The sequence below is a fragment of the Mesoplodon densirostris genome, chromosome 6, assembly GCF_025265405.1.
Source record: "Mesoplodon densirostris isolate mMesDen1 chromosome 6, mMesDen1 primary haplotype, whole genome shotgun sequence".
NCBI classification, from domain to species: domain Eukaryota; kingdom Metazoa; phylum Chordata; class Mammalia; order Artiodactyla; family Ziphiidae; genus Mesoplodon; species Mesoplodon densirostris.
The window spans coordinates 12,636,548-12,661,697 of record NC_082666.1 but is presented as its reverse complement, the minus strand read 5'-3'; the positions used below and the strand labels follow the sequence as shown (position 1 = coordinate 12,661,697).

At 40.4% G+C, this 25,150-nt stretch overlaps 2 protein-coding genes across 4 annotated transcripts in view; one reads left to right on the top strand and one right to left on the bottom strand.

Moving 5' to 3' along the window:
* Positions 1–415: 415 nt before the first annotated feature.
* Positions 416–21,675, bottom strand: RBM18 (RNA binding motif protein 18). 2 transcript variants are annotated; one of them, XM_060101137.1, is made up of 6 exons: positions 21,537–21,675; positions 18,770–18,898; positions 11,809–11,935; positions 8,777–8,863; positions 6,995–7,080; positions 418–3,364 (listed from the first exon to the last, which is right to left on the bottom strand). In XM_060101137.1, the coding sequence occupies exons 2-6, from the start codon at positions 18,880–18,882 to the stop codon at positions 3,205–3,207; spliced, it is 573 nt and encodes a 190-aa protein (XP_059957120.1). In that variant the 5' UTR covers positions 18,883–18,898; positions 21,537–21,675; the 3' UTR covers positions 418–3,204. The 2 variants fall into 2 exon arrangements, with proteins under 2 accessions (XP_059957121.1, XP_059957120.1); XM_060101138.1 differs by lacking the exon at positions 21,537–21,675 and having other exon boundaries at positions 416–3,364; positions 11,809–11,982; positions 18,770–18,886.
* MRRF (mitochondrial ribosome recycling factor) overlaps positions 21,448–25,150 on the top strand; it is a 56,438-nt gene continuing 52,735 nt past the window's right edge. Inside the window, exons 1-2 of one of the 2 annotated variants that reach the window (XM_060101136.1) lie at positions 21,743–21,757; positions 24,042–24,167. Coding sequence is in view for 1 of the 2 variants with exons in the window: in XM_060101135.1 (XP_059957118.1) it covers positions 21,567–21,757 (191 nt within the window). In the remaining variant the exon portion in view is untranslated. Of the gene's footprint in view, positions 21,758–24,041; positions 24,168–25,150 lie in introns of both variants that reach the window. The other variant, XM_060101135.1, reaches the window with a different exon arrangement.

Here is a 25,150-nt window from a genome sequence, read left to right as displayed (position 1 = left end):
ATGGAAAGCCCTTGAGAAGGGAATGGCACACTCAGATTTGGAAAGGATAGCTTTGGCTACTGTGGAGGCAGGGAGATAATTAGGAAGGTACTGCAACAGCCCAGGCAAGAGATGACAATGGTTTGAACAAAAATGGTAGCACTGAAACGTGGTGAAAGTGCTTGGATTCAAGATTTTTTGTTTTTTCAAGATGTATTTTGAAAGTAGACTTGGCAGGATTTGTTGGAGGACTGGGTAGGAGGAGCAGAAGAGAAAAAGAGAAATCAAGGATAAATATGATGGAATCAAATCAAATTTTAGGAACATAATGATTACATAAAGGAAATATTTAACATTAACTTGTAAGGTAAGAATTAATCCTATTCTTTTATATAGTAGTATTAAAAAAACACAGATATACTTGGTGATTTAGAAATTAACTGTACATACCTTAATAGACAAGGGACAGCTCTAGAATATATGGTTTTAAAAACTTTGGCCGTTGATTTTTGATATGCTTTGAAAAATCTTTCCTCATGTGATTCTTTTCCCTAATACTGAGATGCCAATTATAGAAAATCAACAGGGTAGGGTTATAGTTTGCATTTGATAAAATAGGAGCTGAGATTAAGAAGATATTTCCCTCACTTCTTCACTCTTGTACAAATCAAAATTGTGACTTAATTTTAGCAAAACAGTAAACCAATAAATAATTTTAAAGTACAGGTAACTTCATAACAGTTGACCAAGTTAACAGTTACATTTTACAAGCCTTTCATCAAACCGCTTTCAGCATATTTATGACACACACATTTATTCTTTTGAAACCCCTACTTTGAAAGAGGGCCTAAGCACATCATCACACTTCAGGGGACTTTCATTAACAACTTCTTTTCAAATAGATTTATAGTGAGAACAGCTAGTCTCTTTTCTCATCTCTAACAGAAGTAGGCAGGCAGAAAAGGGGGACAGAACTGCCTCTGAGGTCTGAGAAGGCACTTAGAAACAGCACCCCGCCTGGACACACTGGCCCACGTCCTGAGGGGAAACAAGCCTCCCCAAGAGCCTTGGTTTTCACTGCAGGAGGTGGACGAGAGAAGACACAACCGCAGACACTGTCTTGCATTTATTCACACAGAGGAATAAGAATCGGTACAAATAACAAACATTGCTTTAAATACAAATAAATAGCTCTGGTTTCTAAAGGAAACAACTCTAGATAATTCAATGTTAAGTATTTTCTAAGTTCCTATTAAAAATAGAAGACATTTTGCATTAAATAAGTCCTACTCCACCATAACTCTCTGAGGACTTAAGGATAAAATGGTGAATTGTATGCTCTCAGAAGTCACCAGAAAAATGGGAGATAATGCTCCTACCTCCCTGACCTATCCCCCAAATGGAAAGAGAATTACTTGCATCTTAGACTGAGCTCATAAACGCAGGAAGTATTTAACATTTAAAGATATCTGAAAAGTTTTACCTTGGGAAAGGTGATAAGAATTTCTCTGAACCAGTTCTGTGAATTCTGAAGCCTCACTATGCTGCAGTTTTGGTTCAAGTGTCTTAAATTCATTTATGCTCATAGGAAGACTTAAGTTCCTATAATGAAGGCTTCCTCTTGCTAGGAAAAATGACGGTAAACAGTCTGTACTCACTAAGAGTGGCACGTTGGGTAACAAAGTGATTTACCTGGTAAAGAAGCAATGGTGCTGCCCAATGAAACAGTCTGTCAACCTTGCACCAAAATGACCAACCAACACTGCTGACAGAAACACACTCCCAAATCTGTTGATTTCTTTTTCTTTCTCTATTGTTATATTTAAAATGTTCACAGAGGCAAAAAATATCTGGGGAGAAGTAGGTTCTAAAAATGAAGAATCATTTTAAAGTCATGCAGTCTTTCAAGCCTTTAAAAACCACATAAAACATGAGGTCATTACAATCTCGGTGCCAGAGCAGTGCCTGCTCCATTGACTTTCTGTGTCCACTGCATGTCCCCACCTCACCCCACATAAGAGAATTTGATTTCTTCTACTCAGACCTCTACACAATTATTCATAAATAATATGTTTGTTAGAGATCAATATAGCAATGTTTAAGTTTTCAAAGAAATTTTGCTTTTCTATTTAGATTGACCATGATACAATTCCAAATAGAACATCCTCATGCTATTAAAAACAATCTCATGCAATAAATGCAGTTTTAAAAGTCCCATATTAATAATGACATTTGGTATTATAGAGGCAGGATTATTTAGATTCTTAAAAAATGATCCCAGTAGAAAAACTGGATTTCCAAACAGAACTTCCGTTGTGGTATAAAATGCTAAATTTCGGGGCTTCCCTGGTGGTGCAGTGGTTGAGAGTCCACCTGCCAATGCAGGGGACACGGATTTGTGCCCCAGTCTGGGAGGATCCCACATGCCGCAGAGCGGCTGGGCCCGTGAACCATGGCCGCTGAGCCTGCGCGTCCGGAGCCTGTGCTCCGCAGTGGGAGGGGCCACAACAGTGAGAGGCCCGCGTACCGCAAAAAAAAAAAAAAAAAAAAAAAAAAGCTAAATTTCATTCTACAGTTTTGTCAATGCAAACAATTTTTTAAGATATACACCATGTTTTCCTAGTTGGGATTTTGAAACAATAAGCATAATTCTTAAACAAATTACCACAACATTTGCTCAAAGAAACAGCTCTTTTTGCCAAGAACCTTTTCTTTTAGTCCAGTTGGAGGGATTTCCATAGAGAATTCTGGAACAGCAGTTCTGAACATGATTCAAAAATCTCTCACTTCCCTCCCTGTCTTTTACTTCTTCTTTATGTTGTAAAGACACTTGAGTACAGAAAAATGTTTTTTTTTTTTTTTAAGACGGATATTAATAACTTAAGTTTCCTGATTTAAATAGTAACATTTTTTATGCTTGCCTTTCTCTCTGGCACACTATATAATGTTTCTGGAGTTACAAATCCAAACAAACCAGCCAACTAGAGCATCCCAGTGTTCAAATCACAGTTTTGGATACAATCCTATTTATTCTGGATGATGCTCAATTCCACACATACTTCAGGGAAGAAACATCCATAAGAACATCCAAAGACGTTATGTTACCAAATTCTAACACGTGACTGTGCTCTGTCGGATAGTACCATTCACAGCTACAAGCACAAAGGCAGAGGATTTCAGGTGTGGAGACCAATTTGCTTTTGCTGTTATGGTAATTCATAACCATCATCTTCGAGATTTCCAAGCTGTTCTAGAATAAGGAGTAGTCCTTTTTTTATCTGGTGGCTTGAAGTAGGAATAAACAGGTGCTGCTGGATACTCTGCATCAGGGTTTTCTGCCATCATTTTCAGCTTTGCTTCAATGGCTTTTATCTTTGCAGTGACACTGGAAAAAGGACAGCAGAGGATCAGAGTGGGTACATTCAGAGAATACCTGTGTCTTTCATCTTCTTTGTGCCTCTTAAGCATATCAGAGTAGCAACAAGATACTCAAACACAAACATGCAAGCATTTCATAGAAAACACATATAAAGGGCTTCCCTGGCGGCGTGGTGGTTGAGAGTCCGCCTGCCGATGCAGGGGACATGGGTTCGTGCCCTGGTCCGGGAGGATCCCACATGCCGCGGAGCGGCTGGGCCCGTGAGCCATGGCCGCTGAGCCTGCGCGTCCGGAGCCTGTGCTCCGCAACGGGAGAGGCCACAACAGTGAGAGGCCCGCGTACCGCAAAAAAAAACAAACAAACAAACAAAAAAAACACATATAAAAACAATTAATGTTCTCATTTTAGGAAAGAGATCAAGTCTGGTCCATCTATTAAGTTTTTTCTGTAAGACACTGTTAGAAGTACTTTGCATATTGCTACATTTAAACCTCAGACACCAACACTGATCAGCACCTTAGTGTCTGTAGATAGTAGGCACTCAAAAATAATTTGTGTAGGAATTCAAAGCAGAGTCTGGAAGAGATGTGTACACTCATGTTCATGGTAGCATTGTTTTTTTCATGGTAGCATTATTCACAATAAACTGTGGAAGCAACCCAAGTGTCCATCGAAGTATGAATGGATGAGCAAAATATGGTATATACATATGCTACAATGCGGATGAACCTGGAGGACATTACGCTAAGTTAAACAAACGTTAAAAAGTTAAATACTGTATGATTCCATTTACATGAGGTACTTAAATGAGTAGTCAAAATCACAGAGACACAAAGTGGAATGGTGGTTGCCAGGCACTTGGAGGAGGTGGGAATGGGGAGTTAATGTTTAATGGGTGTAGAGCTTCAGTTTTACAAGAGGAAAAGAATTATGGAGACAGATAGTGGTGCTGGTTGTAAATTATGAATGTATTTAATACCGTTGAACTGTACACTTAAAAATGGTTAAGATGGTAAATGCTATATTATGCATATTTTACCACAATTAGAAAAAATGGAAGAAATGATTCATGTACGTTATATTCTTCACTTTGCAGATAAAGAAAACAAGGCATAGAAAGGTTAACTTAGCTAGTGTTATACCGCTAGTGAGTGGCAGAGTTGAGATTTGAATACAACTGGACTCCAGAGCCATACTATGAGTTATTATACTGTACCACCTTCTGAATCACTAAATAATAATGGGAAAAAAATCCTGGAACTCCTACAAAGTCGCTGTTTACTGACAAATGTGTGTTTAGGCTATCATTTAGAGTGCTTACAATGAGCCAGGCAGTGCTCCAGCATTTTACTTATATTGTTTCTAATCCTCGCAACAATATTGCAAGGGTTTTGATCCACATTTTACAGATAAACAAATGCATAGAGGTGGGGATTCACCCAAGGTTCACACAGCTAAGAAATTGTGGAGCCAGGATTCAAGCCCAGTTTATCATCAAAGCCCTTGCTTTTTCCTCTCCATTAGGTTGGGAGCTGAGTAGCCATGTATTAGAGAGAAGGGGTGAGGAGACACTGCAGAAGTTGTGAGGAATTCCCTTCTGATCAAGGTCACTGCTATCCCTGGACCAGAATGCAAAGCACTTAGGCAGAGTATTTTTTGGCCCACGACTCCCTTTGTTTTCCATTCTGATGCTGTCAATGGTCTACAGTCCAGGACAGAAACTTGGGAGGGAATGTGCACATGGCCTTTTAGAGATCCTCAAAAGGCATACATCTGCACATACTCATGACTTTACATCAGCAACGTAAAATTAAAAAACTAAGTTGCAATAAAAAAGAACCCTGAGGTCTCACTGAGATGCATTCCAGCACCTTTTTCCATTAATGGAAAATTAACAGCCAGCCATTCATTCTGTATGAGTCACAGGGAAAACAACCTTCTCTAATTAGGCATAGATGTTAATCGAAAGATGTAAACTGAGGTTCTCTGGATTAAAAAATAAATGGAAAACACCAGGCTAGATTATCTAGTAAAAAGAGCAAACAGTGAAAATAAGAAACTAAAGACATGTTCACTGTACCACGGAGATCACCAAGCATAGATGCAGTCGTCCCTTCCTAACAGGAGTTAGATTTATGAAAACCTCCATGAAACCCATCTGTGATCAAGGAGGTTTAATCTCATGGAGAAAATAGGATAGCCAAAATAAGTTCCCAATGAATCTACAGAAGTCATTGGTTAGGGGGAAAAAAATTGGGAGTATAAAATAAAGCAGCACGAAATTAAGAAATATCAATGATATTAGACAAATTAGTAACTATAAAATTAATTTTAATTTACGAATTTTATCGCTCCTGAAAACATTTCAGGATCACCTTCCCCTGCAGTTTAATGAGATGCTTGTACATCTGTTTTGTTTGGTGCAAATATATAGGAAAGTTTTTTTTTTTTTTCCTGTCTGGCCCTCTGTCCGAATAGGCATCATTTTCCTGACTTTATGACATTGTTGATTTTTTTTCATTTTTATTGGGGTATAATTGATTTACAATATTGTGTTACTTTCAGGTGTACAGCAAAGTGAATCTGTTATACAAATATATATATATATATATATATATATATATCCACTCTTTTTTAGATTCTTTCCCCATATAGACATGTTGATTTCTGATCCTTATGGAACACTGATGATCTTTCACATATCTTCTTCCCCTCCCCTGGAACAGGCTTTAGAACAGTAGTCCTGCATTTACAGCCTGGAGTTTCTTTAAAGCAGTAATTAAAAGACTGAATTTTTAAGTCCAGTAAACCTGTCTTTGAATCTGGACTCCGCTATTTGCTACCTGCGTGATCTTGGCCAAGATATTTTACCTCTCTAAACTTCAGTTTCCTCATTTGTAAAATGAGTACAAGTGTACTTTTACCAGAATTTTTATAATTCAGTGACATACGGCATGTAAAGTGTTTAGCACAGAGCCTGCTTCACAGTGAGCTCAATAACTCCTGGCTTTTGTTATTGTTAACATTTCTCCCTAGGCTACAATGCAAAGTAAACCCCTCTACTTCTGCTCACCCATCTACTTAACTTCCGCTTTCTCTACTCAACCCTCAATTCCTTCTGTTTTGAATTAACTCCAAGGAAGGAAATGATAATTTGTACTTACTAGAACCAAAACTGTTATATTTGCTGAAATGGTAGATAAAATTAAAGTGCTACAAACCCAAATTGTGTATAAAGGAACTCATAGTTGGGGAGGAATTCGTGTATAATGACAAATGCTGAAGATAATCAAGGCCTTATTAAAATGCCTGTTCTTATGGCAAGGACTGAATCTACTTTACCTTTGTATTCCCAGTGCCAAGTATAATGGCAGGTACATGGTAAGTACACCCAGCCTCTTTTGAGTGTATGAATTCTGTAAATGGCTGGTACACACTCTTAGGGGTACGGGAGGAGGTGAAATGTATATATTCTGGAGACTAACTGAACACACTTCTCAGCGTGTCAAAAGTTAGTAGATTCCACTCTAAATTAAGAGTCCGAAGGTTTACTAGAACGGGAATGAAGGTTAGAATGAAGAGATGGCTCAAGCTCTTGCATACCTGCTTGCGTCTTCTTAGAGTACACTTTCTTACCTTAGGTTAGACTGGGTGGGCTCAGTGCTTGAGGATGGCTCAAGACTAATTGGAAGGACCTTATCATTCTTGTTATGATCGTATCTCTGCAAGTAAGAAAAAGGCAAATTACCTCACCTGGGCAGAAACCAGCCCTCTACTGCAGTGCATGTGCTCAGAAATCCTAATCCCATCCGTGTATCGTTAGATTCTTTTTCGACAATCTTAGGACTGCTTTATGTTTAGAATTAATGTAGACGTCCAGACAGGTTTGGCCTAAAAGTTATAAACTGAGAAATTTAGAAGAGGCTTCCCATCTAGCCATTAGTCCTCCTTATTTGGTAGGGAAAGAATTTCAGCCTTTAGATTTGCAGATGATACAGACACACAGCAGGATTGCCCTCTCACATTCTTACTCTGTCATACATCACCTCTTAGAATATTTATTTTGCTTTATTCCAAGCACTTTAAAATTTTGCTAGATTTTTGCAAAGTACCAACCATAACATTCAACTCTTAACAGATCTAAGTGGAGAAGAAAAGTAGTAACAGCTTTCAGCCACTGATATAGAAACCATTCTCCAGGAAGAGTAGTTTATTTGATGTCAGGTAATTATATACTTCTTTTAAAAGGTAAATACAATATTAAAGAGCAATCAGGAGCCTCTGGTCGAAAAGACGTGTAGGAGAAGAGAACTGCAGGGCACAGAGATTCTCAAATGAAAGACAGAACGAAGGATGATTTATTTCTCTTGCGTGTCTTTTCAATGAGATGCAGAATGAGAAAATGACAGCCAGTCTGGCAAATGAGACTTGATTTTCTTTTGAGTAAAAAAGCATTTGGTAATTCTCTTTGCTGTTTCTATTTTTAAGGCAATGGGTCCTAGAAATTGAGAAGGCTCTGTGATTACCTGGAATACTCATAAAGATCCAAAGGGTCTGAGCTCTGTTTTTCAGCTTGGACACTGAACTCAAATGTCTTATTTCTGTGACTCTTTACTGGGAAGCTTGTTGGGTACAGTCTCTGATCAAAACTCATGCTCATTTAGCTAAAGACTGAGGCTCCAAATCTAGTTGTCACAAATCTTTTTGTAGGCAGGTCTGTAAAGACCACACTGCAGGAGGAAAAGAATCAACTTTGGGGATTACTCCAGTGCACATACTTCACCTGTGCTGGCTGTAACAGAAGACTGTTCTTTTTTTTTTTTTAAAGTGGTTGTAGCTTTTCCAGTGCATTTTCCCAAAAGAACAACTAGGAGATGAACACGGCAGTTCACCACTGCTTGGGCCTTGGAGTCAATACAGACACTGCAAAGTCCCACAAATAACTCTTAAAATCTCTGGAGTAAGGAAATGTCAGTGCTTTAAGCACTCTTACAAACTACCCATTTCGCAAGCATTTAGAATAAACAATTTAAACTCTCCAAAGAACTGAGAGGCTGGGAAGAGTCTAAAAACGCCTAAAGCAACTAATTTTAAAAATAAATACATTTTTTCCTCCAAAGAACAACCCCCACCAAAAAAATGATAGAGGTCTGAGTATACATATCAGTCACATGGAAGAATCAATCAAAAACAGAATCTGTGGGTATGCGGAGAGAAACGACGAAGGAACTTAATCCCTCCTGAGATGTTTCTCAAAAGAAAAATCTGGCAACACACATGGTAAATACAAGTAGGAGACCAGAGTATGACTGTTCCAGATGTGCAGAGGCTTGGATGCAAATGGGCAAGTGGACAACTGTCTTTCGGAAGATTCATTTAGGATGAGCTGATGCTGTCTTTCTAGCCTGTTAGACTTACCTTCACTTGCGCGTGTGCCCATCGCACCACCAGCTTCTTAGACAGAGCCAGCTTGCCATTGAGACACTGGATGGCTTGTTCTGCTTCCTGTTCAGGAAAGGGATTAATGTTAGTCAAAGATTCAAATGCCTCACCAGCTTTGATGGCTGAATTTCTGTTTTGTTAAACAAGGGGCAAAGGGTTTACAAGAAAAAAAAAAGGCAGAATAGTAAAAAGGGTATGAGTTTTTGCAATCTCAGTCAAACAAAAATTCAAATCCTGGCTCTGCCACTTACTGGCAGCGTAATATTTAGCAGGTCAGTTAATCTCTCTGGATATTATCTTTTTCACCTGTAAAATATGGACATTGCTTGTTCCTCAGTGGTTGTGAGGAGTCAAAGACCACATGTAGAGCATGGAGCATATGGTAAGCACTCAACCAACGGCAGCTTATTAGCTGACCATTGTGTTGCCTATTGGGTGATACCTTTCTACATACTTCTGTTAGTTAGAGTAGCACCTACTATGTCAAGAAACTGTACTCCCCCAGGGACTCTGAAACTATATCCTGGACTAGGGCTTATACTCCCTGAATCCAAAGTGAGAAACAGTAATGGCTTCAAAGGATATGGGAATGAAGGAAACCAGGCCGGAAAAAGCAGGAGTGAGTCAAAGAGACTACGAGCAAGGTATCTCTGTGGGCTAATCTCTGCACCTGGTTTTCAGAGCCACAACTTCCCTGACCCTTTCCCCATCAGATATAGGAGCAACGAGGTTGAAAGGAATTCCTGAGGCTGGGTAATAGGCACTCTAGGACATTCCCAGGAAGCCTGGCTGTACTTTTCCATCCTGCCAAGCCTTCTCTGCTCCATTTGTATCCATGAGGCATTCGGCCAAGCGTAACCCACGTTTACTGGGAATGAAGAAGCCCTTAAGGAACAGGAAGAGGAACAAGGAGAGTCTGAGGCTCAGTGTAGGACATTCCAGTCTGGTTTTCCCAGTGACTCTCTTATTCCTCTGGATCCCGCCGGCATGACATTCAACAAATACCTGAGTACCTACTATGTGTCAAGTGTTCATCACTGGCATCCTTGCCTCACTATGGCACGCAAAGTTAGGACAGATGAGACATTTTATTCTTAAGTTTCACTTAGTGAATTAGAATTTACGTGACACTCTCCATTAATTCTGTAGCATCAACAGTCCCAAGATGACAGCAGGTGATAAATGTTTTAAAAAATAATTTCCCGTCTCTGTAACTTGTTTCAAAATTCATGTATCCAACAATATTATTATATGCCAAATGTGTTTTCATATAAACCCTCACCTGTTCTCTCAACTTCCTAAAAGGTAAGGAGGGTGTGTGTTTTTAATCCCCATTTTTAGATGAAAACTGAGGTCAAAATAAGTTAAAGAGACTTGCCCAAAGTTAATAAATAAAAGAGTCAGAAATAACAGGCTTTGTGACTTCGAGTTTAGTGTCTTTAAACCGGCACCTGTCCTCAACATGACCACTGATTTTAGCTGTCTGTAAGGATCCTCAACGTGCTCTATCATTAGGAAAGAATAAAGTATTTTAAAATGCTAACTATATAGAGCACATTTTCAGTTCCCTCAAAACAAACCTTGAACAATTAGAACAATAATGAATCACTTACTGCCTATCACGTTTGCAAAAATTAGGGGAAATTTAAAAAAAAAAATCCCCAGCACTGGTAAGGACAAATGACACTCTCAGTTTCAGAACATCCTGACACATCACTTCTTGACGGCAATTTGGCAGTCATATTACAAAAAAAAATTGTGGCCTATGTGATACCACTCCATTTCCATGAATATAGTAAATATGTACATAGAGCTAAAGAGATGTTCACTGCACTGCTGACACATGTGGAGATTAGTTACGTAAATTACCATATGTTCACGGAATAAAATATTATGCAGTCATCAAAGATGACACTGGTTAGTTTTTAAACTGAGGTCTAAATAATAAAATGTATTATAGATATAGATCAGTGAATTTTTACATATATCTACAGCTACACCAGTGAAACCACAATATGATACAGAATGTTATCTTGATGTGTATTAGATGACAGAAAAAATTTTAATTTTCTTTCAGTGGTAAATAGGATATATGATTCTGTTTCTGTGTTATAAGCTGCACATATTTTTCTTTTAAAATTGTGTACATGTGTTTGTGTGCGTGTGTGTGTGTATGTGTGTATGAATGTGAAGAAAGAAGAAGGGACTACAAAGATATACAACTAAATATTAAAAACTGATTATTTCTGGGTTTTAGGCTAATAAATGAAATTACTTATCTATATTTTCATCTGTAAGAAACAGGTATCACTTTTGCAGTAAGAAAAACATCCAAATACAATTATTATTAATAAAACAATAACTAGGCAATGTTCTCACACATAACTAATAAAGTTATAGAGCTATAAGCACTGTCCCCATATTTAATAACATTCAAATTCAATTCCTTTATCAATGCATGTCCCCTCCAAGGACTAAATTTTAATACGGATCCATGGATACATCATGGTTGAAGCTGGAGGTTCTCTTTCTCTGTATAAATTCAAATTTGTCCACATTTATTCTGAGACATTGAGAAGAAGGATACACTTTTAAGAAATAAAAATAAAAGAGAGTTTGTGGGCGGCTCACCACAGACAGGGAGGGCTTCTGCACCACGGGACAAAACTACTGAAAGAAAAGGAGGCTTTGTTGGCCAGCCACTAAAGGAACAAACAAAAGAGAACAGGGAGGGGCATGTCCATGTGCTTAATGTGGGCATCCCAAAGCATCTGGACAGAAAAGTAGGTCAGCTGCCTGAGACTGCCAGCCTGGGGAGGGTAGACCTTGAAAGCTGTTCACTAATTCAGTTGTTTACCGAGGATCTCCTTTAGGACTCAGAGCACAACACAAAGAGATGAATCAGACATGGCTCCTGCCCACAAGGAACCACTATTCTAGTAGTCAAGAGGGATGCACAGATAATTATGAGAGTATAAGTACTGGGAAAGGGGGAGAAGTTCAATTACCTGCTTAGTTTCAAAGTTAACGAAACAGTACCCTCGAGGCTGTCCCTCCAAAGCACCTGACTTGTGGAAGAGGAAGTCGAACTGCTTCACCGTGCCAAACTTCTGCAGGAGCTTGAGGAGGTGGTATCTATGGAGAAAGAACAGCCCCTGAGACACTCTGGGAATTTGGTCAGCCTGCGAGATAAAAGCAGGAGATAATTTACCCCAGTGATAAAATCTCACATCACTGCCCCCTGCCTTCCTCCAAACTGCCGTGTTAGTTTATTTGGCAAACAGAGTTGTTTGCCTCTATTTGGAATGGGAAGTAGAATTGTCATGGCTATGTGTCTGTCCAGCACAAAAATACTAAACAAAAAAACCACACCTAACAAACAGCTGTCTGGCCCACAAGCACCGTTTGTTTTTCTTTTGGAGAACAGCTCAAAAATAGTGTCGATTTATTTATTTTCAATTTCTTGGCAATGAAATAGTATTTGTGAATAACTACAACTCCATCAGAAACACACACCCACACTCCAAATGCAAAAGCCAACCCTACCTCAAAAATAAACAAAGTAACACATATACATTCACACAAACAAAAAAACAATCCTGGAAGACTTCCCCATTAGCTTTCACAGTTAATCATTAGCCCCAAATTGCACTTGAGACAAATTCTGCCAAAAGCCAAACCACAGCTAGTGGCACTTCCATAAGTGCTTGAGAGTTTCCATCCCTGATGTGACCGAATGACAGGACCCCGTGGAACCGCAACGTGACGGAGGCTGGTCTCACACAGGCAGGGGAACCTGGCCGGTCCTATAAATCACCCCACTGCAGGTAACTACCCAACCTCAGTTGCTTCAATACGATTTATGCTCTGGAGTGTGGCTGAATAAAGAATCTAGCTGGCCAAGGAAGGCATTTACTCCCGGCAGGAGGTTTATCCCAAGCTCTAGCTTGCCACTCTGCCCCTCACCCTCTTCTTGGATTCCTTTCTCTAAAACTTACTTGGTTTCTATAGAGCTTTTAAGTTATTCAAACAGATGTGGCCTTAACAGGTTGCTGTGGCCAATCTCAATTCCGACTTCCTGTCATCTGATGTAAGGGTGAGACAAACCAACAGCTCTCCCGTTTCCTTTTCCTTTGGCCTTCCTCCTGGCATCCTCCACGCTATTCAAATGGAGTCAAGGCTTTCTCTAAACAATGCTGTCCCTGTGATACTAAAAAGGTATCAGCCCACATGCTAAATCTGTTATTACTGGGAATTCTACCCCACAGGGAGTCAGTAAAGCTGTCTTTACAGCCACATTTATATTCACATTGTTTTCTAGGAGAAAACTCATCAAGATTTTATTCTTGAGTAAGAATCTCCTTTGGGAGGCAGAAAGATATGAAATGGATCATAAGCTACACTAAATTTGAGACTAATGCACATCAACAAGCAAGCCCATTATCCCGGATCAGGTCCTGACACAGTGGAGCAAGGAAGACATAACACAGGTCTTATACTGGGGCAGGGTGCAAGGATCCCAAGGCATACAGTGGATATTAATCTGGTCTTTAGATCTGTTTTGAAAGAAAAAACAACCATAACCCTCTAGTTTCCAAACTCTCAAATCCTATCACGATACCTCAACTGCTGGTGAGAATGAATGAGGTGATTCTTCAGGGGAAAGGGAGACACCTAAAGTGCAAATTTCTGGTTTTACTTGGTTTTCTGAATACGCTTACAGCAAGGGTGGGTCTCTCAAGTGCACAGATGGGCTAGAAGAATCTCTCTCAGGGTCTTTAATTCACAGCTGCTTCTTCCACTTACTATACCCATTCAAACCTCAACACTGCACCAGTTGCCATAAATGGTGGGTCATATCTGTTTTTTAAAAAACAACCTAAGGGCTACTGTGGGCCGGTCATCTTTTCATTAACTCCATTCTGCTTAATAGCAGGAAGGTAAGGCGATCGGCATTTCCTAGGAAATGAATTTTAATTTACTCAGGGAAAAAAAAAAAAAAAAAACTCCGACAGATTATTCTTTGAAAAGCTAACAAATGCGTTCTGCCCGAGAAGTGCGACCTTAAGATTCCAGGAACATCTGCTTAGGTCCGTGTCTTTCAACTTCTCCAGGATTTCTTTCCTTGTTTGATAATTTCTTGAAATTATCGGAACACCGAAACAAAAGGAATGAAATGTTTACTATTTTGCTTCCTGGAGATGGAGACTGCAAGCTCTGATAGTGAAAAAAGCCTGAAGAATCTTGCTTTCACATCTGCAAGCACTTTCATCTGCTGCTGAAGTATGGGAGAGCTCGCTACTCATCAGAGCCTTGCTTCACTTAATGAAATGTGGGCCCTGCAGCCTTCGGGAGCCGGAGAATTAGTACACCAGTCCCATACATATTTCTGCAACATAATTAGTGTTTTCTGTAATGGGTCTTTAAAATGGCCTTCCTGCCTAATGGCACAGAGGGAATTAGTCTATATGAATTAGATTAGGTTAAGACAGACACCTACAAACGTGTCAAGTATTGTAGTATCAGGTACTTGGACTATCCAAATGAATACAACTAAGTCTCTGTCTTCAAAGACCTGACATTCTGGTTCGAGGAGAAAGAGATGTAATCAAACAATTTTAAAAGTGTGAAGCTTGCACACAGAGGTATGTACGTGAGGACACAGATGAAGAGGACCAACTAGGCAGGCAAGGTGGCAGTTAGTGAATACCCTGTGTAAAGACATAAAGGTGAAAAAGACTGATCCAACGGCAGACAGTGGGGGCTCTTAGACAGTAAGAGAAGAGGCTGAAAGGCAGGCAGGGGACAGGTTGGGAAAGATGTTGTGTGCAGGAGGGAATTTTAATGTGATGCTGTAGGTACTGGGAAGCCAATGAAATGACATTTAAGATTCTTTTTAATGCACAATTTGTTTTAGAGAAAATTTTTTTCATAAACTTACAGAAATTATTATGTGGTGGGTCTTTATGTTCTATGCCTTATATGTTTTTAAATGGTCTTACTTTGTTTCAAATTTTAAAAAGCAAATAGTAAAGGCTGTTTTATGCAAACCAAAGCATGAGAAGCAGCACACGTCATGGAGGAAAAACAAGGAATGGGCTGAGAGAGAAGCGGGCGTGTCTTCAGGGGGAAACACTCTGTTCTTACATGCTCATGCATTTATAATCCCTTGAGTTTAGCTCTGAAAGTCTACATTAGAAGGACATTCCCACCCAGGTGGCTCTCCATTGCTTTTAAGTTTACTTAATAACGCCAGGCCTGACCTCCTCCTCTCCACAAACTATGCCTCTTTCCAGCTATTCCGCTGGCCCGTGTGGACATGATTCTTTTCCATTTCTCAGGCAAGAAACGTCAGGATCATCTTTAGCTCTCCGCTCCTCTTAAGTCACCTTCTTTATCTCGCTGACTCCACCCAGTGGCCTCCAAGCTCACTGTCTCTCTCTAGGTGATATTAATGGCAGGTCCGCAGCTAATCTTCATCTTCAGTCTTTGCCCCTCCTATTCATCCTAAATACTGATGTCTGATTTTCCTACTAAAACATCACTTTCATGATGTTGGTCTCCCGCCAAACACCCACGAGTCTCTTCTACGTGAAATTCAAACTTGTCTGAATAAATTTTATAGATCCTGTCTTAACCTGATAGCATTCTCTCTCTCCAACTACTATTTTCATTATCGTTTAGTATTCAACCTCCCCTTTAGTCAAAAAGGTCTTCCCGATATTCGACTCATCCGTAACAATACTCCTTATTCCTACTTATATTCCTTTATTTATGATTCACCCTCCATCCAGAATGTTCTTTCTTTTAGAATTTCTACTGGCTTTGTCCTCTCGCATGTTTCTCCTTATGCATAACGCAGTGGCTATTAATTTGGCTTTCTATACAGCACATTTAATATTTAAAAAAGAAGGCAGTATTAACCCTCTCAGAAGAAACCATGGTATGGAAAATAGATGTCTAAAGACATTAATTTGTTCAGCTCCTCTATTGAAGGCACTAGTAATGATATTTAAAGTTGTTGTTTTTACTCTTACAGTTAGACTGGGTCCCATAACATTTAAAGGAAGTCCTTACAATGAAAAATTTAGAATACTTTAGGTTATGACTGTCCAGTTACAGGGGTTGTTAGAATATTTGTGCAAAGAGCCCTCTATTAGGTGCCAGGAACTTAGTGCTATCATTAACTACCTAAGTGAACTGAGTCAACTCCCTCTACCTTTCTTTACTTATAAAGTAGGGAAATGTTGTCTGTTCTACCTGCCTCACAAGACTGTTGCAAGCTTAAATAAGAGGAACTAATGGTTAGAGCTAGGAGACATTTCCAGAGCATTTAGTTGAACAGTCTCACTTTATAGGTAAGAATTATGAGATACAACATAGTTGAGAGGAATCCAAATATAGTGGCAAGAACATAGGCTTGGAATCTGCTATCTCCATAAATAAGAGTATGTCATCATTCCCTTAAATCCAGATCTCTAAGATCTATTTAGTTATACAGATATTCCTGGCATGTAACATGGTCCTAAAATGGTCAGTATTGCAACTACAAAGTGAACAGAGTACCAGGGTGGTAGACAGTCGGTCAGCAATGCGTATTCTGTTGAGAAGAGGCTGATGGACATCCTACTATAACTTGAACACAACTCAGATTAGTACCAGGCACACACGCACGTAAGATGAATAGAATTATTATAAAATAAACTTTGAAAAACTGAGTGGAAAAGGTTTTTTTCTTTAAAAAACTTTTGTCAAGAGTCATTAGAACTTCAGAGGTTTGGATTCAAATAATATTTTCTGAGATTGGACTATAAGCTGGGTACCACATGTTCACACAAGTTTCATCATGCAGCCCTTCAATGTTTGGGAATGACTGTATTTTAATAATTAGTCTAGGTCCATCGTTACCTACATCTTGAAAGGAACAGGATCTAGAAGTTTATGTATTTCAAAAACTTGGAAGAAAATCACATATTTCTACAAGATGAGACCTACCTTACTATAATGTTAGGTTTCTTTGCTGTAGTTAAGTAAATTAAATGAAGTAACACTATGCATTTCATGCTAACCATAAGCTACAATTGGTAGTTATGTCATTAAGAAGGTATTTAATAAATCAGTTTGTTTATCGAGAAAATATTTTAAGACAAGGAATCCATAGATGAAATACAGTAGAAATGATCTCTGGTAATACAGAGGAGGGAAGTCACAGGTGGAGCCAGCAAGGCCCTGATCTGTAGTCTAGTACTGGATGTCCACCTTTGTCCTGGTATGAGAAGAGCAGAGATACCAGTGGGAGAGTTTTTGATTCAATGTTCCTGTTAATGCTCTAACTAAAGAAAACGTTCACATACTCCCACTTATGACATAAACTGAGGTGGCAGATGCCCATTTGAACCTTCCTGTCAAGCAGCAGGATACAATTATAACAAGAGTATCATTACAGGGAACCGCAGCTGAAACAATGAACATTGTTTCCACACTCCAGATTTCCATTCAGACAAGAAGAGGTGGGAATGGAAACCACTCTTGGAAGCATCCTCTCACAGCCTGGGTTTTAGATGATGGAAACAGCTTCTCTGTTTAATTCCCTCATTAACTGAGAGCTCGGGCAGGTTCACACATTCATCCTCAAAGCCGTAAGCCATAAAGAGAGCCGAAATAAATGCACAGTCTATATTTAAGGGCCCTCGTGACCAAGGTAACATAATTAGGGGGCAACACACCTTAAATACCATCATAATTTCTAGAAGGACCCAACAGTGTCTACACTTAGCCAATTTGAGCCTGAGCAGGTTTAAGCAACTGAACATTCTGTCATGATCCTGATATGTTAGTTTACATCTCTTTCCTCTCTCAGAATCCCAACTCCGTTATACGCCTCCTCTCACCCCAGACTCCAACAAGCAGATTCCCTTGTTTCCTCTCTCCTTGCTTTTAACACTATTCCACAGGGAGTAACTTCTAGGACTGAGGCTGTAACCCATGCTTGCTTTAAGTGTTGACCCCAAACGGCTCAATCCACTCACGCTTGGCTATCCTGCCACCAACCACCACCTGCCCCTACCAAACGACTGGGGGAAGGAAAAACCTCTCAATTCTCTCTGCTAAGAAATTTCACTCCACTAAGGAAAGAGTGGGGAGTCAAGACAATTCAATGAGCTTTGTCACCATGGACAAGGCACTTCTATCTCTTGGGCTTCAGTTTCCTCTGCTGTAGGATAAAACAGCTGGAATATATCAGAGTCTTTCAAGGGTGCTCCACGAGTCCTATAAGTGACTGCCAAAGAAAGGGTGACTGCGGCCCAAAGGCACTGGGTACAATACACCTTGTCCTCCCTTTAATCAGAGCAACTCTGAGCTTTTATTTTATACCTAGGTTCTGTACTTTAATAAGACAAGGCTCCTCAGATTTAGAAACTTTGAAAACTGCCTAGCATGGCACTTGGCACAGAGTAGGCACTCAAATCATTTAATGAATGAATGAAAACCAAAGTTACTGGGGTATCTCTAAGATTCCTTCTGACTTTCCTTGGTTCCATGGCTGCTTAACATGAATTAGAGTCAAGTGGTACCTCTCTGCCTTTTTGTGAAAATACTGATACTTCTTCTGCTTGTTCCTTCATTTTGGGGAACGAAAGTATGCCCATGGCTGGTTTTAGGAAATAATTTCCTAGTCACTGGGTACAAGGATTTGAAAGAGTTGAAAATTAGGAGAACATCTTAGGCAAGCAGGAAAAACAAGTAATATGTGGTTTAAAGGGTATCCAAGTCCGTGTCTATGCAGTAGAAGGTCCAAATGTAAGAAAAATGACAAGATGACAGACTATAACAACATAGTCCCTTCAAAGATAATTAAAACGTAAATAAAAGGGCCAAAATATAGCCTATATCCCTTGAAAATTCTTCTGAACATCCTCACAAGCACCCCAATTTTGTAGGTAATGAATTAAAATATATTAGACTCACTCTGTGATTTTGGGGTCCAGGTTGCCAATCCATAACCGGTGCCCTTCCTGTAGGGAACCCTCTGAAAGGATGGATGCATTCTCCAGGGGAAGAGTTTTGGTTTCTGCTTCCATCAATCTCTACGAAATACTAAAGGAAATGTGAACATTCAGACAGGAAAGGAGCAACATGTTGTGAACATGAGACTTCAAATTCAATTCAACAAACATTTATTCAAGGAGGGCATGCCCTGGGCAGTCCTTCAAAGGCTTCAGTTATTCCACAAACAGGGCCCCAGCACCAGTTCCCTTGGGACAGCTCCTCCAGCAGCCAGAGAGCAAAAGCTTCCATTTAAGGTGAAAGGGGTGTGGTTCTGTGTGTAGAAACTAGTGTTTCTCTTCTGAAGCCAGAGGCTGACTGGGCAGGAGGCCAAAGTCTCTACTACTACATGGTACTCCAATTCAACAACCGTCACCCAAAGTAAGCCTTGGAAACCACCAGAAAGTGAGTCTTAATGACACTTAAGGGTATGGGTGGGGAAGAACAATAATAAGTAATCAATTAGCTATTATCATGTCTAATATTTTGGGAGACACTGGGATGAAGAGACTAACTTGCTCCGTAGTTATTCCAGTTCCATTATTTACTAGTTCTGTAACGGTGGGCAAGTTACTTAACCACTCTGTGTCTCAGTTTCCTCATTTGTAAAATGGGGATAATAAAGAGCTATGCAGATTCACTGAGTTAATACACCAAAAACATGAAGAACAATAAATGCATGGCACCTAAGAAGCATTCAATTAATGTTAGCTTAAACTATTACCGACTTAGGTCCTGAAATGTCTCATCTCACAGCCACAAAAGGAGGATGAGGGTTACGATGCAGACAGAAGGCCTGGTTTCAAATTTTGGCATTTCCATTGGAAGTCACTTCACTCTTAGCTTCAGTCTCCTCACCTCTACATAATAAACCTTGCCCTGCTTATAACTCAGAGTTGCTGAGAAGACCAAAAATGACACAACAGATGTAAAATAAAGCTTTAATGTATGATGTGGTAGAGGAAGAAAAATAAAAGGGCTGGGAAGATGGCAGGCTGTGACAGACTTTAGAACTCCCTGCTAGAGAAAACATGTCCTGTAAAACCAGAAGTGCTTCCGAGATCAGTGTTGCAGGAACTGTGTCTTAGTAACAACAGCTGACATACTGAACACTGCCATTACCTCTTATTCAACTCAGCACAGCTTATACAGGCTAGCACACAGCAGCCCCTAAGGTAATTGTTTGTTAAATGTGTTTATCTACCTCCACACATGAGGGTATTTTTCTTCCTCTCTCATTCACATGTTCAATCTGTTCCATAATGTGAGACAAGCAACTAATAACTGCTAAGCCCTGGGCAATGTGCTGAAAATAGAGAGATGAACAAGCCATAGCTCTTGCTCCTACTTCCTGGGAGAAAGGTAAAACAGGCATAAAAAGAATCCCAGGTGTGGAAACTGGAGAGGAGAAATACTTTGTCCTTCCCTTCTACTTACAGATCATTCATTCAAAAAATTTTTATAGAACCTCTATTTTCCAGGCAGTGTGTAGGTACTGGGGACAGAGCAGTGAACAAGCAAGGTCTCTGCCCTCTGGATGCTTATACTTGGAAGAGGGGCAGGACAAGACAAAAGCAAAATAATCAAGATGTAATTTGTGATAAGTGCTGCAAACACAGTTAAGCAAGGGGATTTGACAAAGTCTAGGGATGGGCTACTTTAGAATTAGTGGAAAGGGAAGACCTACAGGAGATGACATTTGAGATGAGACTTGAAAGATAAAATCTTCTGATACTCATGCCAACAGGAAATAGTATCACACGAGGGAGCCATTTTTAGTGGGAAGAGTGCAGGATATGGGGCCAAAAGAGAGGCACTCAAATCCTGGCTTTTGCACCCAGTTATTTTGTGACTTTAGAAAGTCATGATTTCCCCTTAAGTGTCCCCTCCTCAGAAAAGCTTTCCCTAATAGAGCACAGCATCCTGTTAGTCTCTATGACAGCTACCTTTTTCTTTACACATAATACCAGCTCAATGTATCACATACTATTTTATCTTCTGTTTCCCTCACTAGAATGTAAGTTACTGGAGGGCAGGGCCTTACCCATTTTGATGATTCTATTCCCCGCACTTAGTACACTGCCTAGCTCCTGGTTGGTACTCAGTATTTACTGAATGAATGAATGAAACAAGCCACTTCCCCACTCGGAGCCTCAGTTTCTTCCTCCTTTCTACAAAGGGCATAATTATCCCTATCTCAAGGGTTATTATGAGGCTTAAATATGACAATACACGTGACAGCTCGGCACAGCACTTCTTGAGGAACGGTAAAGTGTGGTAAGTGATTAAGATGCCATATGACAATCAAAATCCTTTGGGTTCGCAATGGCGACAACCTCTTATAGTCACAGAATTCACAAAACGCTCCCGCCCACACCCCCTCCCCCGCTGAGCTACAACGACCCTGGAAGCCACGAACAGTCATTTGGGGAAACTGAGGAGCAGAGAAGCAGGCGCTTGTTCCTAAAAGCTAAGGGTAACGGTGGGGTCAAGCCTGGAATCCCGGCTTTCCGATCCCTGGCCGCGAATTCCCATATGCGATGGGTCATTACTCGGATTGTTATTTCCGGGCCAGGAGCGGGACAATCCGGGGCGGGGCCTGAAAAGTCGTCTCTCTAGGGCAGCCTCCTCTGGGAGTCCCTCGCGGGGCCGGCGCTAAAATGCAGAGGCGCGTCGCGGCCGGACTCACCTCGTCACCTCGGCGTAGTCCCCTCGGCTCATGCCCCCAAAGCAAGCCCCGACTCCGCGGTCAGACAGCCCTCTAGACGCGTCCACCTCAGCGCCGCCAGCTGCCAGGCCGCCCGTGACGCACTACGCCTGCGCCGCCGCCCCGCCCCGTGACGTCAAGACGCCGCGACGCCGCCGTCGCTGCGGTCGTGCGAGTCTTCCTAGTAGACTGGGCGCTAGCTGGTGAGTGGCCTCGGCACGGCCTCGAGGCACGCGCGGGGCTCGGGTGCCAGAGATCTCTACTCAAGGACCTCTGGGGGACTGAACACCCGGACGCGTTCCATTCGTTCCGGCTTGACCTTTACGGCTGGGGGCGGGGCTCATCTCATCAGCTAGGAACTTCCAGGGTGGGAGGCGGGGCTTACTAAATAGGGGCAGCTACTTAGTAGCTTGCCACCTGGCTGGAGCATTTAATTTTCATAACAATCTTTTAGGGGTAGGTTTTTTTTTTTTATAGAATTAAGTCCAGACCCTTTATTTATTTGGCCGCGTGGCATGTGGGATCTTAGTTCCCCAAGCAAGTATCGAACCCACGCCCCTTACTCCCAGGGGAGTAGGTATATTTAATCCCCCATGCTGGAGAAAGGGAAGCTCAGAGAAATAACTTCATCAGGGTCACGTGGCTAGTGAATGATGGCGCCCAAATTCCAAAGCCTCAACTTTTAACCATTACTCTGTGCGGCCCAGTGGCAAAACAGTTGTCATTTGAATAGCCCTTCTATATTTATAAAGTGCTTTTGCAGCTCTTATCTTATTCGATCGTCCTGATAACCCTGATAAATATTATTGTCATCTACAGCTGAAATTGAGGCCCAGAGATTTTGACCTATTGAAGGTCACATACCTAGGAAGTGCTGGAACCAGCACTGTTTCCCAGGTCTTCTCTAAGCTTGATGCCTTTTTCCTGTCACCCCACTCTCTCGCATTCTCAGAATCTTGGAGAGCTTTATAGTTAGATAGAAGGAAAACCTAGTCTGACCCTTCGTTTTGTAGTTGAGGAAAGAAAACCTAGGTAGAAAAAATGACTTGATACAAGTCTCAGGTCATCAGCAGAGCTTATACAAATGCTTTTTGAATACAGGGTAGTTATCAATCTAAAAAGGATGGCTGGCAGGGAGTGATGAGATAGGAATATTGGAATCCAGCCCTCCTAGCTCTTAGGCAAAAGCTCTTTCTCCACGTGTTAAAGTGTCTCATCCTTCTTTTGGCTGTGCCAGGGACATGATCCTGCATAGAGTCAGATACTATAAATGCCTTCACATGGCACTGGATTTAGAGAACATGCCCTATTATCTGTAAGTGAAAAATCTGGCAAACCAAGAGTTAATGGAAGCAGTGGGAAGTAGAGCCTAGGACCTACTGTCTGAGGCTTAGATTTCAGTTTTGGTGCCAGCATTGTGACCTCGAGGAAGGACTTATATCTTTATAGACTTTCGCTCATGGATTCTTCATATTTATTCAGTGTCTCCTATGTTCAGGACTGTGGTAGGGACTGGGGATGCAGCCGTGAACAAGACAACCATAGATTAGTCCTTGTACTGCTTATAGTCTTATGGAGGGAATTAGACAATGGTCAAATAACTACACAAATACTAACTGGTATTGTTAAAGTAAGTGCTATGAAAAAGTACAGGGTGCTATGAAAGTGGGCTATAGGACATTTGACCTATTGAGCTAGAGGAGATAGCCAAGGAAGGCATCCTCTGAGGAAGTGATGCTTAAGCTGAAATCTGAAAGAAAAGTGTGAGGTAGTTCATTAAAGAGGTGAGGAAAGATCATTCCAAGTAGATTCAACAGTATTTTTGAAGACCCTGGAGCAGGAAGAGTATTCAAGGAAATGAAAGATCAATTTGCTTATTTGTAAAATGTGGGTGATTATCACAACCCTGGTTACTGTTGAGAACCAGGTAGCACATGAAAGTATTTTATAAACAGCAAGGGCCTGCGTGTGTGCACACCCACATTTATAAAAGTCTACATATCATAAGCTAATATACAGCTGGATTGGTAGGGGTTGCTGGGACAGTGGATAAACTAGGACTTTGTGTTCCTCATCTATTTCGTTACAGAATTAAAGTGCACCTTCTGTGAAAAAACAGGAAAATTCAAGTTTTGAGAACCTCGACTTTGGATAAAGAATATGTGCTTCAAGTAGTTTTAAAAAATATTTCAACAGTTGGAAAAGTAATGCCAGTAATTATACTGCCTTATGTACACAATCTAGGATAGTGTTTAAGAGCACAGACTCTGGAACAGAAGTGCCTGAAATAAAATCTTGGGCGAATTATTTATCTTGTGCCTCTGTTTCTTTATCCGTAAGATGAGTATAATAATAAGCAGGTTATCGTGAAGCTCAAATGAATTAATATATGCAATATATCACTTAGAATTGTTTCTGGCACATAGTTATCACTATATGATTATAAGCTGTTGTTTCATTATTATTGTTATAATTACCTTTTTAAAGGCTCATTAATGTCACCATGAGAAAGATGCAGTGGAAACTGTAGCTCAGAGAGGCTGATGATCTCCCTAAGGTCACACAGCTAGTAAATGGGCAAACTGAGATTCCAGTTCAAGACCGCATCCAAAGGTCAGATATTTCCTGCTGCATATTTTTTTTCTGAGTGTAGGTTAATTTTGTTGTATAATACTTGGGCTCCCATAATGGTTCCTTTCCTCGACCTTACTTCTCTGCTGAACTGAGTGTTAATATGCATGTTCTTAAGGTAAAGGGTCCAAGGGATTGCCTTTATTGACCTTCCACTTTGAAGTTTCCTGACTTCTGTGCAATTAAAATATACGCCTTAAGCATTTCAGCAGTGTGGTTTATTTATAGAGTCGTCTTCCGGTTCACGTGTACCGGGTCTGCTTTTGGGTGAGTTTTCTGTCAAAGGTTGTTTATTTCTACCCCATTTTGATTTCCTGTTGCTTTGTGGATTGGTATTATGACCTGCAACAGGAACACCAGGAAACCTGTCTTAGTGAAACAGCCAGATTGAGACCCTGTAGATTAAAAAAAACCACACTATATTATACAGCCATATTTGGATATAAGTGTGGGTTAGGCATTGGCTGTATTAGGCAAAAACCTAGATATAGAAACCTCACTTAGAGGCACATTTCTGTGAACAGTTTTGCTGCTACAGGGCAGAACTATTAACTCCATGCCCTTGGTCAGTGACAGTCTCTTTGAGCCTCAGCTTCTACATCTATAAAAAGGAGATTATTATACTCTCTTTGTGGCATTTTTGAGCGGATTAAATGAATAATATGGGTAAAGCAGGCAGCCCATTAATAGTAGGTATTAATAATGTAAAAGGGGAGAAATTTTTTATTTTTTTATCTAGCTCTGTCTTTACTGACGTCCACGCACTGATCACTGACATTTAGCATCTCTTGCTATTAAAAATTCCATCAGGAGAAGTTATTTGCCTTTGTGCAACTCATTTGCTTTTCTTTAAAAAATAGTGATAGTGATAGCCAACTTTTATTAAACAGGTACTATATTCCCGGCACTCTACTAGGTTTTTAATTTGCATTCACTATCTCATTTTACTTTAAGAACGGGATTTT

Bases quoted from the DNA above. Each gene is read 5' to 3' on its own strand.
- RBM18 (XM_060101137.1), bottom strand. From the start codon at position 18,882: ATGGAAGCAGAAACCAAAACTCTTCCCCTGGAGAATGCATCCATCCTT. The intron at 7,081-8,776 runs GTAAGTCTAACA...TCTTACTTGCAG, and splicing joins GGGCACACGCGCAAGTGAAG to AGATACGATCATAACAAGAA. The intron at 3,365-6,994 runs GTAAGAAAGTGT...TCCTTTTTCCAG, and splicing joins CCCACCCAGTCTAACCTAAG to TGTCACTGCAAAGATAAAAG.